The sequence below is a fragment of the Girardinichthys multiradiatus genome, chromosome 3 (assembly GCF_021462225.1).
Source record: "Girardinichthys multiradiatus isolate DD_20200921_A chromosome 3, DD_fGirMul_XY1, whole genome shotgun sequence".
Taxonomy (NCBI): Eukaryota; Metazoa; Chordata; class Actinopteri; order Cyprinodontiformes; family Goodeidae; genus Girardinichthys; species Girardinichthys multiradiatus.
Genome location: NC_061796.1, coordinates 32,625,976 through 32,644,959, shown reverse-complemented (window position 1 = coordinate 32,644,959; position 18,984 = coordinate 32,625,976). Strand labels below are relative to the sequence as shown.

Genomic DNA, 18,984 nt, shown 5'->3' with positions numbered 1-18,984 from the left:
TTCCGTGTCTATTTTATACTGTTTGTTGAGCTGCTTATTATGTTTGTCTTTCTTGCCATCAGCATCCCTCCTAGTGATTTCAGCATTCAACCTGAGTTCTTTTTAAAATTTAATTAAATCGTCTGTCTTCTTTGTTACCTGCTTGTTTTTACATCAGTCTCCTCTTTGTCTTCTATTTATTGCCCTTCAAGTGAACTTTTTCTCGCAAGGGAGCTGTAAAAATACAGGTGCATCTCACTAAATCAGAATATCTTCAAAAAGTTTATTTATTTTCATAATTAAAATTGAAAAGTGAACCTTATACAATTTTGGTTTATTACAGACCAACAGAAAGATATTTATTACAGAAATGTTTTGTTAAAGCTATCTTATGGCCTTGGTTAGCTGTCCAGCAGACAGTCAATGACACAAAAATGCTACATAAAAGGTTATTTCTAAAGAAGCTGGCTGTTTCTAGAGTGCTGTAACCAAGCATCTAAATCGAAGGTTAAGTGGAAGGACAAAATGTGGTAGAAAGCCACAGGGATATCCAGAGTCTTGAAAGGGTTGTGAAGCAAAGCCAATTTAAGAATCTGGAGGAGATTCACAGGGTGTGGACTGTGGGTGAAGTAAGTGCTCCAAGGACCACCACACCCAGACATATCCAGGACGTTGGCTACAACATTAAGATGCCTTGTGCTAAGCCACTCCTTACCAATAGACATCAGAAGCTTCTTATATGCAAAAAGGACAAAAAGACTAGACTTTTGCTCAGTGGTCTGAATTCCTTTTCAGATGCAAAGTTTGATAAAGTTTGCATTCAAGGTCCCAGAGTCTGGAGAGATACGAAATCCACATAGCTTGAAGTCCAGGGTGAGACTCTTTTTCAGCTAAAATGACTAATAATACTCATTAATTACATGTTTATGCCAAACCTTTGGCATTAGTTCTAAAACTCTTTACACAGATGGATTAAGGTTCTCCAGCCAGAGTTTCTAGTTTTTTATAGCTTCACACAGGTCCCCTTGTGACAGTGAAAAACACACACTTTAAATCTAATGTGCTATTTTTCCCATCTGGTGATGAGAGCTGAACAAAAACAGCTCCTGGTGTCCTCCACCTGCTCGGGACTCTGTGATGTCAGCGAGTTTGAAGAGCTGAGAGCTGAATTTGCATCTTTCTCTTCAGGGTCAATTAGAAATACAAAGAGTAGGAAAAACACGGGTGCAATAACAGAGGACGGCGTTCCATGTTTTACTGCAGGGATTCCCTGGGCTGTGGTCAGGAGCCTGCTGTGAGTCATAAAACACAAAATGGGGGGTCTTTGGTTTGATTCCTGGAGTCTCATGATCTTTCTGCTGTGATTGTTCTGCTGGTTAACAGCATTTTATTGGTTCAATCAGCAGCCTTTCACAAGTATACACTAGTTTGTGTAAGAAATACATAGACATTTATAGGTTTAATGTGACAAAACATGAAAAAACAGAAGGTATGGATACCTTTGAATAGGACCAATGCTGACCTAAAACAATCATTTAAAAATGTTCATTGTTTAGATGGAAAGCCTTATTGCATGTGTTTGTGTATTTCTGTTTAAGCAATCTGATTTTTTAGAATACATGCTGAAAAAATGTTAATTTCATTTTACTCCAACACAACATTAATCTCTTATCTCTGCCTGCTTTATTGACATATATACGCCCTAAATAATAAATAGAGAAAACTGCGAAATCCTTCTGCACTGGCAACCGCGAGTGTTTTTTCACCCAGCTCTCTGCTTGCATGATTTAATTTTCATCGGACATGAGTTAGATACATTATCCAAACGCTGTCACAGTGCTACATTTTAATGTACTTTTACTTTACGGTTTGATCCAGACTTCTTTAATTTGGATATTTTCCATTGTGCTTCGAAGCAGAAAACTTCTGTAGTGAGGAAACTTTGCTTGGGACAACATCACAGGTTTTGTCCTAATTTCCACTCTTTCACTGACAGCTTTTTTCAGTTGCTACACAATAATTTAGGTAAATGGGTCCAACTTCCTGACTGAGGAAAACTTGCTTCTTGTTATTTACCATCTATGCTGGTGTTTCATGCAATAAGCTCAGCTGTGTTCGGCAGAACCTCAGCAGAATATATATCCCTGTATAGTTCAGAGTTCATCTTTATGGTTGTGCAACATCATCATTTACTCCAAGCACTTCAGTACCATTAGAAGACATGCAAGTCAGGTTCATCCCACTGCCTACATGTGTCTAGTAGATGATGCTTCGCGTCATTAACTATACTAAATATTCTTGATATTTTCTTCCTATCATTATATGCTGATCATTATAAAGCAAAGAACATAGTTTTAGGTCTGGACTTTGACTGGGTCATTCTGGTCCATTGTAGCTCTGCATGTATGTCTGGGGTTGTTCTCCAGCAGGACGGTCTGTCTTAGTCTCATATCTTCTGAAGCCTCCAACAGGTTTTCTTCTAGCACTGCCTTTTCTTTTGCTCTAGCCCATCATCTCTGACCAGCTTTTATAGCTTTTGCCTCTGCAGTTGAAAACACCCCCACAGCATGATGCTGCCACTGTATTTCAACTTAATTTAGTTTTCCTCCACACAATATTTAGCATGAAGGCTAAAAAAGTAGTTTTGTGAGACTTTCCTAATACAATTGCAGTACCCTAAATTGCTTGAGGCAAACTCTAAACCGCACTGATGGCTGTCCTCCTGCCAGTCTTACAATAAGACTAGATTTGCATACACTAGTAGTTTTCCAGTCAAAAGATTCCCCCACCTGAGCTTTGGACCTCTGCAGCTCCTTCAAACCTAACCTTGGCACTACTGTAAACCTCTCTTATTCTCTCCTTGCCTGCATTGTCAGCTTCAGTGAACAGACATATCTTGGCAGGTTTTAGTTTTGCTACAATCTTTCTGCTCTTCATTAAATGTTCAGTTCTTGGTATATTGTTTTCTAACCTAACCCCACATTAAATTGCTCCACAACTGACCTGTCTGCTACGCTTCTTGGTCTTTATGATGCTGTTTGTTCTCCAACGTTCTCCACCAAACACCTGAGACCTTCACAGAAAAGCTGGATTTATGCTGATATTACATCACACACATGTACTCTGGCTGAACTGGATTTTATTTAAGCATGTCAGAATAAAAGGGGATAAATACAAGTAAAATCCACACATTTTTTACTTTAATTATTTAAAAAATAGAGAAATCCATGTGTTTTCAGTCCACTCCAAAACCAAGCACTACTTTGTGTTGATCTATCACACAAAATTCTTATAAAATACACCTATGTTTCTGACTATAAGTTGTGAAGACATAAGTCACTATTAGGTGTGTAAAGCTTCAGCTGTATATGTTGGTCTGTGATCTTATCTTTTAAAACGTCAAACTGTGAAGAAAAAATATTTTCCCTACCTAAAGCTTGTCCCATCACAATCTAAAGATACATTTTATTTATCCATGTTCATCCAAAAGCTCTAAAATATTCAGGAACACCAGGTCAGTGTCAACGGTTGAGCACAGGCAGCATTTTGTCTTCTGCGCATCTAAAAGTCATTAATACTGCAGGCAGATTGCTCCAGCAGAGCATTAAAGTCTCTTCATTTCAACGCCAGCCTAAACTATTTAATTACACGTCTGTGTGTGTTATTTCTGCATCACTGTTAGGCAGCAGGTATGATAAAAAGCACCCAACCAGAAACAGAGCCTTGAAGCTTGTCAGAAGGAAATAAATATAAAGCAAATATTGTAAATATAATGTGGAGTAGAGTTTTGGCATGTTTCTCCAGTCTATTGTTTTTAGGCTTCAGTTTATATTTAATTTGTGCTTTGGTAAATTAGATTAGTAGAATTAGAGTAACTATCTATATATCTGTCTATCTGGCTGCTTGTTGAGGCTCCCAGAAAGAGGCAGCAGAGTTCTTGCTTCTTTCTGATATCACCTCCGTTTCATGATACGCTTCTCAAGCCGCAGAAATGCAGCCATTTTCCCACATTTTGGTTTTCTAGCACAACCATCAGCATTTCTGGCTCCATGACATGAAAACAAACGAAGACTGAGCGCCTCTGCGTCCCTCTATGTGTGTATGTGTGTGTGTGTGTGTGTGTGTGTGTGTGTGTGTGGTTTTAAACCCCCCTGTCAGCAATCACTGAGTGAGAGACAGCCATAAACCAGGCTTTAGAAGCCCGTAATGGCCCACTGCAGTGCTGGCAAAACTTATATCGCGTTATGCCTCTTCCCATTCAGACACAAATAGGATCATTATTTTTGATAACTATACAGCAAGCGCTGGATAATTTAATTACATTACTTGCCACTACATATTTCTGCATTTCAGTTAAATCGTCATAAATCTCACCGTGTCCTTGTTATTATTGTATTTGATTACAGCACAAAACGAATCAATACTGTGCAACAAATTAACAGAACATTATCACTGACCTGTGAACAACAAGCAGGTCCAATCTATCCTCTCTGCCACCAGTGGAAGAGCTTTACGCTGACTGTTGCTTAGTGGTTTATGTTTTAGGAGAACACCTTATACCGCTGTTAGAACGACAGGAGCGTTGATTTACAGCAGGACCTATGAAGTCCAACACTGATCGGTATGTCGGCACTGCCCTCCTGTGATCCATCTAATTAAATAATGGAGGTTCAGAAGTGTGTAAGCGGATGCTTTTTATTTTTAGGAAAGCAGAGAACATTTCACAGAAGGACAAGTTTTTAACCTTACAGGCTATAAAAACACATTAGTTTAGAATCAAAAAGCTAATTTCACAATTAGTTTTTAAATCACTTCAAATGACTATAAGCTCATCCCCCGAACAGATCAACCTTTACCCCGTTAGCTAATACTGCTACAGAAACTGTTTCTACCTCAAGTGAAATTATACAGAGAAGGACATATTTGTTTGCACCCCTGGTAAAGATGTGTAAATAGCCTTGAAAAATATTCCTCTCTTACTGTAGAAGCAAAATCTGACACCCAAACTCTATTTTGAGTAAATTCATTTTCTAGGAAAAAATCTGTTTTTACAAACATTAGTGACAATTTTTATCCCCCTACCTTTCCATTTAAATGAAATGAATTAGAACTGATTAGAGTTCATGCTTAGGCTGGGAAGCTCAGTGTTAGAGAACTGCAGCAAAGACTGGGATCTCTCACCAGATCTCTACAACAACCGTCTCCACAAGTCAACCAATTGTTTGGGAATGATCCCAGAAAAAAAAAAATGTTCTATCCAATTCTCATACACATAAACGCGCCAAACTCTGCAATGGCTAAACCCTGGTGTTTTGGTTAGATAAGAAAAGACTCCAGGTGGGTTTGGTGTGAAACAAAGGATAAAGATGTGGAAAACAAACCTCATTCCTGAGAGGTACCGTGTTTGGAAGCATGGTGTAATGAAGTCTTCAAAATAAAAGGAGATCCTGAATACAAAACCCCAAATCAACAGAGAAATGGCTCCCAGGACACAAAATAAACCTTTACCCTTTAGCTAGCTCAGGAGATTGGACCTAAATCCCATTAGAAACTTGCTGTGTGAGCTGAAGAGAAGAGAGTATAAGAGAGGATCCTGGAGTTCAGGATCCAGAATGACCTTTGTCAGTTAGCTCTGTGCTAATGAAATATGTCAAGAGAAGAACAGGTGCTGTCCCATTTTCACAAAGCATTAACAGCAGGGGGCCAATAATTGCTCAACAAGCGATTTTGGTAAAAAAAAAACATTATTTTTCCATTTTTCCACTGAATAAATAACCTTAAAGGTTTTTTTTGTTTGTTTTTAGGGCAGGGTTTTGCTGCTACAGTAAAAGCAGAGTTTTAAAGACTTTTTACACATTTTCTGGGTGTGCCAATAAATGTTCAAAGTGAATCGAAAATCTAAAATAGTTTAGGATAGTAAATGTCATCTTCCAACTCATCAATGTTTTCTAGTTTGGCTTCACACCGTCTCCTCCACAATGAACTCAATGGCATGTTGAGGTGACTGGCTCGTTTCCATCATGGTGATTTCATTCTCCTCCATGGTGATGGTGGGAACTGTAATAGTCTGACCTCCCAGAACAGATGAGGGCAGGATGACGACCTGCGAGGTTCCCTCTATGCCGCTGAGCTGATCGGATGGGATCATCACCGTCTCACAGTCTTCTTCGCCTTCCTGCAGCACATATATGGTCTGAACGGTGCCAGAATCGAACTCCGTTGTTGTGGACAAGGTGGACAGCGCCTTGGCCCCCTCCAACACCTTCTGCACGTGGGCAACCTCAGCGGCCTGCACCACCTGCTCGGCTGCTTCCGGGGGAAGGTCTCCATGTTGCCGTAAGTGTTTGTCCAGGTTGGGACGAGAGCGAAAGGCAGCGGAGCAGTGGGGGCACGGGTAGGGCTTCTCGCCGCTGTGGGTGCGGGCGTGCTCGGTGAGACGGGCGGCCACGCTGAAGCTCTTGCCACAGATCCAACAGCAGAAAGGCCGCAGACCTGTGTGGATTCGCTCGTGGTCCTGCAGATGGGGCAGCTGCCGGAAACGCTTCCCACAGGTGGAGCACTGGAGGAAGGGAGAGGGAGAGATGGAGAGTTCAGTTCAGTTTAAACATTCAAACATGACTGCAATCACTCTGAAGGATGACCAAAAAAAAAAGCTGCTCTGTGCAGCTGCAAATGGATTCAAATTCAGCAATAAAATCTCTGTCCTTATTTAATGCAAAAAAAGACGTGAAATAATTTCATACTCTTTTATTTAGTTTTACAGATTTGTTTGAAAAGCACCAGACCTGAGAAGTAATTTTTTGCTTTACATTTTGTCTTGAAACAATTATTTACCATAAACCGCTGAAGCTCTACATGCAAAAAGGAGAGTTTGAGTAGTTCAGGTTCCAAAGCCATTTTTCACATCAAATTTCCAGATCTTTTAGTCCATTTAATGCGGTTTGTAAATCACTAACATAAATGTTTAATATGAATTAATGTTGGATATTTCTTCATTGTTCAGGCTTGCTTGAACCTAGAAAAACCTTCCTTGACTTGAAGGAAGGAAGGTTTGGAGAACTGTTTTTAAAACAGCTTTTTGTACTTACTCAGGTTATCTTTATCTGGTAAAAAAACATATTTTATGATCTGAAATATTTTGGTGCAACTCATCAAAAGCAGAAGAAATCTGTAAGGGTCCAAATACTTTTTCACAGCACTGTTTGTTGGACTTAAGGCCGGATGGAGAACCATAGAGAACATTTAGACAACTTAGACAACAGGACAGGGAATGAAGGATATATTCCTGTAATATCCCGAACTGCGTAGGAGCCCTGGTTGTTTCGTGTTAGAAAAGGTTCCAATTAAAGCTAACTAAAGTAATCCTGTAGTAATCAGCAGTTGCTCCTTTTTCTTCCACTCCCTGCATGCTTCCACCTGAATGAACACAATGAGCTACAACTAAATGCCTGATTAAACCCGAGGCACAACAAAAGAAAGACATTCTGCTTTGCTTCTATTCCCACTAGGGACACTCAAATTAAAACAGCAATCTCTGACAGATCAAGTATCTCTGAAACATCCTTCTTAATATTTTCCTTCTCAGATTGCTCTACATGTTCTACGCAAATGCTTGTGTTCCTCCAGGAGGCCAATATATATCTGAAAAACACCACATCTACCTCTGCATATCTGCAGCCTGTAGCAATCCTGGCAGATGCATCATAAAGCAAAGCTACAAAGATTAAAGTATTTCCTGTAACTCTGTGTGCTGAGACGGGTTTGGGTGGGTCTATAGTTGATGTCCTGCTCTGTCGTCTCTGCATCAGAGAGAAGGAAAGGATCCCAGAATAGTATCAGGCACAGAGGGAAGCTGACAGGCCCTAAGTCAGCCTTGTCATAAATCACAGGTACACAGGGAGGGAGGAATCACCCTCAGGACACAAACCTGCATAAATGTCTGCGGTATGGAATGACCACAGCCACCAATTGTGTGTAATTATCTCATAAGCAAGACAAAATGTGCCTTAAAAAGCTATGACAAACCTGGCTTATTATGCAAGCACACACACGCCACAACTCCTCTCACCTCGAAGGGCCTCTCATCAGTATGTGTCCTCATGTGAACGCTGAAGGTGGAATTGTAGGCAAACTCCTTTAGGCAAATGTCGCAGCGGAACCGCGGTCGGGTTTTGGACTTGGAGAGCGTTCCTTGGAAATGGGCCAGCACGTGCTTCTCCAGGGCGCTGTTGGAGGTAAATCGCCGGCGGCAGGGCCTCACCGGGCACTTGAGCGGTGTCTGGCCCGTGTGGGATAAGCGGTGGAGATCCAGGCCCTCTTGGGTCATGCAGCGATGGCCGCAGAGGTCACATTCAATCTGTGGGTGGAATAAAGGCAGAAAGAGGACAAACTATAGAAGGGATGGAGACAAACTAGCAGCTGTCAAACTGTGGCACAATACAGCTCAAAGACAGCAGACTAATTTGTTGGCACACCTGGTAAAGATGTGCAAAAAGCCTTACGATTATAGTTTATTGCCGTGCATTATATCACCACCTTTCGCTTGCATATATTTATTTCTGGTGATCTTTGTTCAGAAATAAATAAATAAAAAACAATTGGTATAAAATAAATTTAACTGAACCCTTTTTATATCTTTTTTAACTGATCAAATTTTCTATGAATATCTAACTAATAATTCATTTCTGATGGCTTCCTTACCCATTGCTTTTCCATTTCTATTACAGGTAAAAATAAAAATAAAAAAACTAATTAGAATGAAGACAAAAAGTGTCATCCTAGGGGTCATCCAGTCTCCATGGCAACCATTAAATGCTGTCAAATGTTTTCTTGGGGATTGACGCAGGGAACAAAGGCCTTTCTGTCCGACCATCACAAATATAAAATGGGATTTTATTTGGTTCAGATGAGGCTAAGATTGAGCTTTTCAGCAAAAAACACTTCAGGCGGGAGTGGAGTAAATCAAAGCATGAACATGTGGGAAAGCAACTAATGCCCCGTGTTGAGCACGGTGGAGGCTCCATCGTGCTGAGGGGCTGTTTCTCTTAAAGGATCTGAGACCGCTGTACAGGTCCTTCTCAAAAAATTAGCATATTGTGATAAAGTTCATTATTTTCCATAATGTCATGATGAAAATTTAACATTCATATATTTTAGATTCATTGCACACAAACTGAAATATTTCAGGTCTTTTATTGTCTTAATACGGATGATTTTGGCATACAGCTCATGAAAACCCAAAATTCCTATCTCACAAAATTAGCATATCATTAAAAGGGTCTCTAAACGAGCTATGAACCTAATCATCTGAATCAACAAGTTAACTCTAAACACCTGCAAAAGATTCCTGAGGCCTTTAAAACTCCCAGCCTGGTTCATCACTCAAAACCCCAATCATGGGTAAGACTGCCGACCTGACTGCTGTCCAGAAGGCCACTATTGACACCCTCAAGCAAGAGGGTAAGACACAGAAAGAAATTTCTGAACGAATAGGCTGTTCCCAGAGTGCTGTATCAAGGCACCTCAGTGGGAAGTCTGTGGGAAGGAAAAAGTGTGGCAGAAAACGCTGCACAACGAGAAGAGGTGACCGAACCCTGAGGAAGATTGTGGAGAAGGGCCGATTCCAGACCTTGGGGGACCTGCGGAAGCAGTGGACTGAGTCTGGAGTAGAAACATCCAGAGCCACCGTGCACAGGCGTGTGCAGGAAATGGGCTACTGGTGCCGCATTCCCCAGACATGGGCTACAGAGAAGCAGCACTGGACTGTTGCTCAGTGGTCCAAAGTACTTTTTTCAGATGAAAGCAAATTCTGCATGTCATTCGGAAATCAAGGTGCCAGAGTCTGGAGGAAGACTGGGGAGAAGGAAATGCCAAAATGCCAGAAGTCCAGTGTCAAGTACCCACAGTCAGTGATGGTCTGGGGTGCCGTGTCAGCTGCTGGTGTTGGTCCACTGTGTTTTATCAAGGGCAGGGTCAATGCAGCTAGCTATCAGGAGATTTTGGAGCACTTCATGCTTCCATCTGCTGAAAAGCTTTATGGAGATGAAGATTTAATTTTTCAGCACGACCTGGCACCTGCTCACAGTGCCAAAACCACTGGTAAATGGTTTACTGACCATGGTATCACTGTGCTCAATTGGCCTGCCAACTCTCCTGACCTGAACCCCATAGAGAATCTGTGGGATATTGTGAAGAGAACGTTGAGAGACTCAAGACCCAACACTCTGGATGAGCTAAAGACCGCTATCGAAGCATCCCGGGCCTCCATAAGACCTCAGCAGTGCCACAGGTTGATTGCCTCCATGCCACGCCGCATTGAAGCAGTCATTTCTGCAAAAGGATTCCCGACCAAGTATTGAGTGCATAACTGTACATGATTATTTGAAGGTTGACGTTTTTTGTATTAAAAACACTTTTCTTTTATTGGTCGGATGAAATATGCTAATTTTGTGAGATAGGAATTTTGGGTTTTCATGAGCTGTATGCCACAATCATCCATATTAAGACAATAAAATACCTGAAATATTTCAGTTAGTGTGAAATGAATCTAAAATATATGAATGTTAAATTTTCATCATGACATTATGGAAAATAATTAACTTTATCACAATATGCTAATATTTTGAGAAGGACCTGTAGGTGAACATTCATGCAGTGGAAACATGAAAAAAACTGGTCAGAAATAATGAGAACAATTTAATCGCTGTAATGCCAGTAATCGACATTTATAAATAATTGATAAATAATTGTTGACCTGTCATCTTTTAATAAAATGTGAATAAAAACTATTATTTTTGTAAAGACTAAAATTATTTTCAGATTGTTTATTGTCTTTTGAGAGTCTGTCTGATTTCTTAGCAGAAACGACGCTCTTGATCATATGAAAACAATGTTTTATCCAAATGTGTCAGGGGTAAGAATAATTCTGGGCTTAACTGTATGTTAGAGGACGTTATACCCTCACTATGTACTTTCTTGTCTTTCCAGAGAATAAGTACCACAAGACAGGAATAAACATACATAAAATGACTTGAAGGAAAAAAATGCTGAAATGTTCCAACCTGTCCAGTGGAGCGTCCTCGGCCTTGTCCACGTCCACGGCCGGTATTCCTCTCCTCCTCTGTGGCAGGACAACGCTGCAGGTGGATGTCCAGCACAGATTGGTTGATAAACTGGGACGAGCAGTGAGGGCAGGTCACCGGCTGCTTGTCTGTAACAGAACGCTGTCAGGTTTTAGACTGGGAGCTTCCTCTCTCTCTCTCTCTCTGCCTTCTAGTATGCAGACTGCAAGGCATTCAGTAAACAATACTATTCAAATAACGTACCACAGGTTATTTAAAACAGAACCAATATACTCCAGACGACGTACGACACAACAGTACGATGTAACATCTGGTCAGCTGATCCTCCTATTAATATGTGGCTGTTAGTACACTCTTATAATGGATTCATAATGAAAGAAACAACAAAACATGTGTTGAATCCAGATGTTGGGACTCTCTGTTCTGTCTCTGTGGACGCCGCGGTGACTGATCCACGCTAAATATTAATTAGACACTGACATTACAAATCCCAGGTATAATTAGTGATCCTTTCATATGTATATCAGACATTTTTTTAAACAATTTTTAAAAAAGGTAGATATTAACTTCATGGTGGGGCTCCAAACAACCTTCTCACCCACATCCAACCAAATGCTCCTCTTCATCAGCACAACCTGAATCCAACCATGATCGTGAACCCGAAGAGAGAAGGTCGGCTTATTTTACTTTGATCAAAGGATACTGATGTTGGAACCTTTATGGGAACTTTTGGCAACTTGTGTTTTCTTTAAAATGAAAAGTGTCTGGAGACAATTCGTTTATCTGTACAGGTTTCGGTGTTAAAAACGCTGCTAAAAGTAAAAGTAGAGGGACTTTTCATGCCTGCTTTGAAAACTGATAATTTAGGGTTCAGTTATGGTTTTATAACTCTAATAAGTAATACCTGCAAGCAGGAAATCTTCTTTGACTTATTTTGGTTTGATTAGGGGTCAAGGTCCTGGAAGTTAATAAGTGCTAAAGCCTCCTAAACAAATCTAGCATCTGTGCTACAAGAGTTCTGTAAGTTTCAGTAGCGTAATGTTAAGATTTACATTCAAGACCGAAAAATAAGTAAGTTCATTAGAATTTTTAAGACTATTTAAGGCCTGGCAGAAACCTCGATTTAGATGATTCAAAGAAAGGTTTTCGGTGGAACGTTTAGGTTTAGCTGATGTCCATAAGGTTTCGATACAGCGTTTTTCAACCGCTTTAGCTCCTTTGTTATGGATCCTAGAAATCTTGACTGCAACAACAGGAACTCTCTTAATGTTTATAACAGGATAGAAAAGTTTAGATTTATTACCTGATTTTATGCACTACACCTATGGAGTTTTAAAATAAAACCAGAGGAGGAGCAGGTTGTTTACAACTCCCAGCATTTTGACTTGCAGTGCTGGCTAAATACGAGTCTTCTACTTGTTAATCCAAATTTTAAGATTTTCTGGCATCACAAAATTGAGGCAAATAGAAAAATGACAGGAAAAAATAGTGTTGGTAATCAAAGCAAAAAACATGAAATAAAATCTTCTTGGTTAATTACAAATCTTTTATTACTTATGTGTTTGTTGTTTCCTTCAGAACAAATATGACCTGCATAGTTCTGCGTTTAAGAGAGATTAAAGTAGAAGAAAGATTATTCTGAACATGAAAGATGCAGACCTCTGTTTCAGTCGGATGGATTTTTATTTGGTGAAACATTTCTCAACTTTTGAGCTTTCAGTTCATTATTGTGGGTTTTAAATATCCTAATTTTTAAATCAACTCACCCAACCCTGCGAAGCAGCAAACTAAGCAGCTCTTTGTAAAAGTTTTCTGCGTTTCTTCTTTGTCAGTTTGACAGTAAAGCTCATCGATTCGTTTCTACACAGCTGGTGTCCCAGACACATTCTGGCAAAGTAAACCAAACTCTCAGTGGGTCACTCTAGAAAACCTGGCAGGAAACTGCTGGCATTGATGGTTCACCGTTATGTCCAAAAGCCATCAAGCCAATATCTTGCAATTTGCTAACCATCTGTGGTGTGTATCCCATTAGCGAGATGCACTCAGCTCCCTGCTGGGACCCTCTAATTAAACCTTTAATAAGGACAATCTCAGCTTACAGCCTTGGACTGATCGATAGATCAATCTCTCCCATCATCTTTCTCAGAGGAGACGCATCCCTCTGACCTCTACTGGACGCTGACTCCTCGAGCTTATCTAATGAGGTTGCAGTGCCAACACCCCCCTGATTAAGATGAAGTGTCAACATGTTGACCCAGTTCATTTACCTCCACCCAGCTTCTCCATTCCTTGCGGCACACAAATCAATTCAAAGTCAGTGACCTAATGCACCAGAGGAACAATGCGCATAAAGCACGGCTACATGTGTATAAATAAAAAAAGATAGACCACCTACACAAGCAGGCATGTTAATTTATCAAGTGCTTTGAATTAATCAATAGTAATTCAGTGTTTGCTGTGCTGATAAGAACATCATCTGTGATTGATTTCCATTACGGCGAGCCATGGGCTTTCATTTGGTTTCTTGTTATGCCCGTCACATCATGTCAATTTCTTACTCCTGCATGGAGCCGCTAATCAAAGGCGAAGATGAACAAGGTTACACGCAGGTAGACATAAACAAAGGTGGGATTTAAAACAAAACGTTCAGACTGCCTCCGTGTGTCCTGTTAAGCTCACCTTGATGTATGAGGGAGTGAAGGTCCAGGTCTTTCCTGCGTTTGAAGGGTTCTCCGCATTCAGGGCAAGGGAATGGGTGGCTTGTATGGAGCAATCTGTTCAGACAGACAGGTTTATAATTAAACTGCGACATTCCTTACAGGATAGATAAATTGATGTTGGCATCGATGTTTTTAACATATCGGTATCGATCTGATGTTTATTTCCATGATGTTGCTGTTTGTGTGTGTGTTTCGGGGTGGGGAGTCGAAAGGGTAGGGAAATATATATTATATATATATGTATAAAATATCGGTAAATATTGGTTGTTGCGTTGAATTCATGGCACAGAACCTTGAAAACAGAACAACACCATGAGGAAGGAGGGACAACTTCCTGGCAGTCTAAATGAACTGATGGACGGATGGATGATGGAAGATAGGACGGACAGAGGGAGGGACAACTGGATCAAAAAGAGGACAGAGAGAGAGTAGGGACAGAAAACTGAATGGAAATTATTTTTATGTTTTAATTGTCATAAGAGTTTTAAATTATTGAGAGAACAATAAAATCTACTTGATGATGTTCAACAACCCCAACATCTGAAAGTATTGTTGGGATTTACTGTTACTTACAGGACAGCAGAACTAAATAAAAATATCTTTTAAAATATAACTAAATGCAGTTATTGTGTGCTGCTTAGTGATACAACTCCACTATTTACTGTCACTGTTGCCCTGAAGTTTCCAATTCAATAATCAGTCAATTGTAATTTGTTGATCTTTTTTTCTTGTTTTTTTAAAGGCTTTGTGTTTTTAAACGGGCTTTGATTACATTGCCATGCAGCTTCAGCCAAACAATCTGCTGCCAAATACAAGACTGCAATCGACCTTTAAGTATTTTTTATCATCACTTTTATTATTATCCCAAAAAAACTTCAGAATAAATGTTGAAGTCTATATGGCCCATCCTTAACAGACATAAATAAATCGATAAAGAGAGGATGGATGGATAGCATTTAGATAATAGGATACTGAATAAAGTCTGAAAATGCCAAATATTTTTCCAGATTTCTTCTTATCCCGATTTGGAAAATATTTAAATCAAATCCCAGATTTTTTTTGACTGATTAGGAACCATGTACAGAGGCAGAAACTAAACCTCTGAGGTAATTAAAAGATGAGATTATCACATCTCCAACTCTGCAGACTGTATAAATCCATGATAGAAGTCATGGTTTGCTTTTCACTGCCCCGCTACACTCGTGGGAGGATTACCAGCATGTGTGTACTTAGCTGTCCTCCAGTTCAAATTAAGGTATTAGCTGAGTGTATAGCAGCTAAAGATAAAAGAACAGCAGTAAACTGGGAGGAGTTGCAGTTAGGACATGAAAGACTATATTTATCCATTGCATAACGTTATGCTGAGCCTTAGGGGAGGAGAAAAGTGTTAGGATGTATTCACCTAATGCCGCATTAAGCCTGCTTTCATAATGTGAAGGACCAACAACAAACGCTGCTGTTACAGCAGTTTCTCATATTCAGAACAAACGCAAGTTTTAGAAAACATATCCTGACAGAAGTAGCACACACATAAATGATTCCCCATTAACCCATACTACATTAGCTGGGTTTATTATAAACGCACTAAACCACACTGTAAAAATAAACCGGGAAAGGTGAAAAGCAAGGTCAGTCCCTGAGGCACCTGAGGGAGAAACAATTTCAGGCAAAGCATCGTTCCACCTTCCCAGATGATAAAAATCAGCAGAAAACCCAGGAAAGCTTTTGATTGGGTGATTAGTTCCTACTTTAATCAATCATTCTAGTTATTTGAAATACAAAAGAAAATCCCACCATCACTAAAAATGTGAAATTGCTACTGCGTCTTTTACTACCAGAAAGAGCATACGAGGCAAGGCAGCTAACAGTTCAACCAGAGTTTCAGTCACAAACTGTGGCCGTGAATTTGAGTGTAAATAAAGTAGTACCCCACATTTAACAAACCAATCAATCAACGGTGAATTGAAACAATATTAATTACTATATCGATTAAATAAAGTGCATTCATACCTTTTTCTCACATGTTTGTCATATGACAACCTCAAACATTAATGTACTTTAATGTACTAGGGCCTAGTCTCAGGTCTTCTTATGGTTTTCTGTCAACAATGACTTTCTTCTGGCCACACTTTTATAAGAGCCAGATTTGTGGAGTGCACCACTAATTGATCATCTGTCAAGAGAACCTCCCACCTGAGCTGTAGATCTCTGCAACTCCTCCAAAGTTACCATGAGCTTCTTGGTTGCTCTCCTTGCCTGACTTGTCAGTTTAGGTGGACGGCCATGCCTTGGTGGGTTTACAGCGGTGCCATACATTTTTAGATGGATAAAAGAAGTGCTCTGTAAGATGATGAATGCTTTGAATGTTGTTTTATAACCTTACCCTGCTTTAAACATCTCCACACATTTATTCCCGACCTTGCTGCTGTGCTCCTTCCTCTTTATGGTGTTTATTCACTAATGTTCTCTAACAAACCCTCAAAGAACCGTTGGGATTAAATTATACACAAATGGGCTATATTTTAATAATTAACAGACTTCTTATGGCGCTTTAAAGCTCCTAGAGTAAAAGAACGCAAAAAAAAATGCACACCGCACTTTTCAGATTTTGACTTACCTAAAAACTTCCTAAAACATTTGTCCCACTTCAAAATATGCATTACTTTGTGCTCGTCTCTCACAGCAAATTAAATACATGGTCTAAAGGCTATGAATACTTTTGGAAGGCACTGTATGTTTATACTGACTGTATTAATCTGATGTTTTAAAAAATATGTGCAATTATAAATAACTTCAAATTTAAGTTTCTAAAAATGAGCTCAAGGCTCCTGTTAATGTCTTGCGACCCAGTTGGGTCTTGACCCCAGCTTTGGGAACCCCTGCTGGTGAGGTTTTAGCATCGACCCATTAAGGGACTCATCGTTGGATAACGTTTGTAAAGGGGCAACCATTAAAAAATTTTTTTTAACAGGAAACCAAATGAACCATCTGTCCTTCGCTGTTGATCACTGACTTGTTTCAGCTTATCAGATCAATGTAGCACGGCCAGTTGGTAAAAATCACAGTCCTGCCAAACCCATTTTGATGACGAATAAAAAAAAAAAAATCTTTTTCATGGAGAACGACCTTTAATGCCTTTCAAATATAACTGAGGCAATAAGCATCTGCACTAATCTCTTTGCTAAATGTGCGCATAAATAAAGCTGCGAATTTATCTGACTCCGTAAGAAGGAGCTACCTTCAAATTATTTAGTTAAGGCAGGTTAAAAACATACTGATTTTATTAGACGATCTTACAGACTGATATATGTCACTGTCAAAATCTAATTTTAACACATCTGTACGAACAAGAGCAATACGTTGCAGAAAAGGTGTGCAACTTTAAGTCCGTGTTTTATTTCTTCTATATTTGTATTATAAACACACACTGTAGTGTTTACATTCCTGCCACTCTTCAGTGAGGTAGGACATGACCAAGCGTGTCCACCGTCCTATGCCGTTATCATAATCATCTAAATTTACTGAGCCTCTAGCTGTCGATCACATGCAGGCTCAGGCTCAAAGGCACCCAGACATCTGCATGTCTGCTGCACAGCTTAAAGGTCTAGCACAGTATTTGGACACAGCTCAGTTCTCGCAGCTCCTGATGAGAGGAGAGGAGGTTATCTAAATCCTGTCCTGCCTCTGGTTTTAAATGTAAACAGAGTCCAGAGAATGATTGAATTCTGACAACCACATGACATGATGTAGTTATTTCCACCAAAGCCAGCAGATATACAGCTCTAAGGAAAATAATAATAATGACGTTGGTAGAACGTAATTACCTGTGATCATTGAGCTGTTCTTCAGTGCTGAAGTGTGAGGGACAGTTTGGACAAGCGAAGAGAGCAGTAGATCCTTCACTGTCCACGTTACACGTCTGCAATGACAAACACAACAGTCCAGATCATTAAAAAAGAATAATTTGGCAACCATTATAAAATTTAATAATGTTTTTATTACAAAGCTAATTAGTGTAGTGGCTTGTAAAGGTATAGATACCCCTTCTAAAAGACATTTTATGCGATAGACCAAAAACGCGTTTAATTGTGACGTGGACGGACAAGGACACTTGGTTTTCACCTCAACAGACTGTTAAGATTCTTCACTTCCTCAAACTGAACTCCAGGAAAACTAAATTTCTCCTTGTTGTCAGCAAGTCCACTTCAACCAGATGCAACAGCCTCACAATTACAATCGCTGATTCTTCACTTTCTTCTTCCCCTCAAGTCAAGAGTCTGGGTGTCAACGTCGACGGCACTCTCCTGGTCTGCATATTTCCAGCTTCCAAACATCAACCGTCTCTGTCCATCTTTTACCACCACCAGCGCTGCTATCCTCATCAACGCACTTGTCACTTCCCGATTAGATTACTGTAACTCCCTTCTTGCAGGTTTTCCTCACAAAATCCTTCACAAATGTCAACTTGTCCAGAACACAGCTGCCTGGGTCATTACCAGAACCTCCTCCTTTGAACACATCACTTCCATTCTTAAACATCTTCCCTTGTTACCCATCAATAATTGCACGGTTTTCAAGTTCTCCTTTTTACTTTCCAAGCTCTCCATAACCTGGCATCTCCTTACCTCACTGATCGTCTTTGCTATTACACGTATTACACCTGAACTTCCTGATCCTTCCTTCCTCGCATAGCTCCCTGTCTTTAGAAATCTCTTCCACAACACTTCCATGACTCTGACTCTTTGCCCTCATTTAAATCTCTACTCAAAGCCCACCCCTTTAAATTTGCTTATTCTCTCTTTAGAAGTCAGATTAGTAAGCAGGGTCCACGTGTTCGTAATTTATTCTCAGTTATTCTGTGAAAGCCTCTGAGGTTTGTTATAAACTGACTCTCCAGAGACAGAGTGAAACTAGAGAAAATGTTTGCCTTCTAGCAGCACAATGACCCTAAGCATAAAACCAGAGCTACAATGGAATGGTTTATGATAAAGTGGCCTAGTCAAAGTCCAGGTCTAAATCCAAACAATAATCTTTAACAAGACTTGAAAGATGGTGTTCCCAGACACTCTCCATTCAATCAGAATAAGATAAAGCTATTTTGCAAAAAGAAGAACTGGGCAAACATTCTTGTCTTTAGATGTGGAAAGCTGTTAGAGAGAATAAGATCTGCATCTGTAACTGCAGCAAAATGCATTCCTATAAAG

At 39.9% G+C, this 18,984-nt stretch overlaps 1 protein-coding gene across 1 annotated transcript in view; it reads right to left on the bottom strand.

Annotated features, from left to right (window-relative positions):
• Positions 1-4,660: 4,660 nt before the first annotated feature.
• znf574 (zinc finger protein 574) overlaps positions 4,661-18,984 on the bottom strand; it is a 29,473-nt gene continuing 15,149 nt past the window's right edge. Inside the window, exons 6-10 of the mRNA XM_047361912.1 lie at positions 17,605-17,699; positions 13,740-13,834; positions 11,040-11,188; positions 8,048-8,335; positions 4,661-6,538 (exon numbers count right to left, since the gene is read on the bottom strand). Of these exons, the coding sequence (XP_047217868.1) occupies positions 5,939-6,538; positions 8,048-8,335; positions 11,040-11,188; positions 13,740-13,834; positions 17,605-17,699 (1,227 nt within the window). The 3' untranslated portion in view covers positions 4,661-5,938. The remainder of the gene's footprint in view (positions 6,539-8,047; positions 8,336-11,039; positions 11,189-13,739; positions 13,835-17,604; positions 17,700-18,984) is intronic.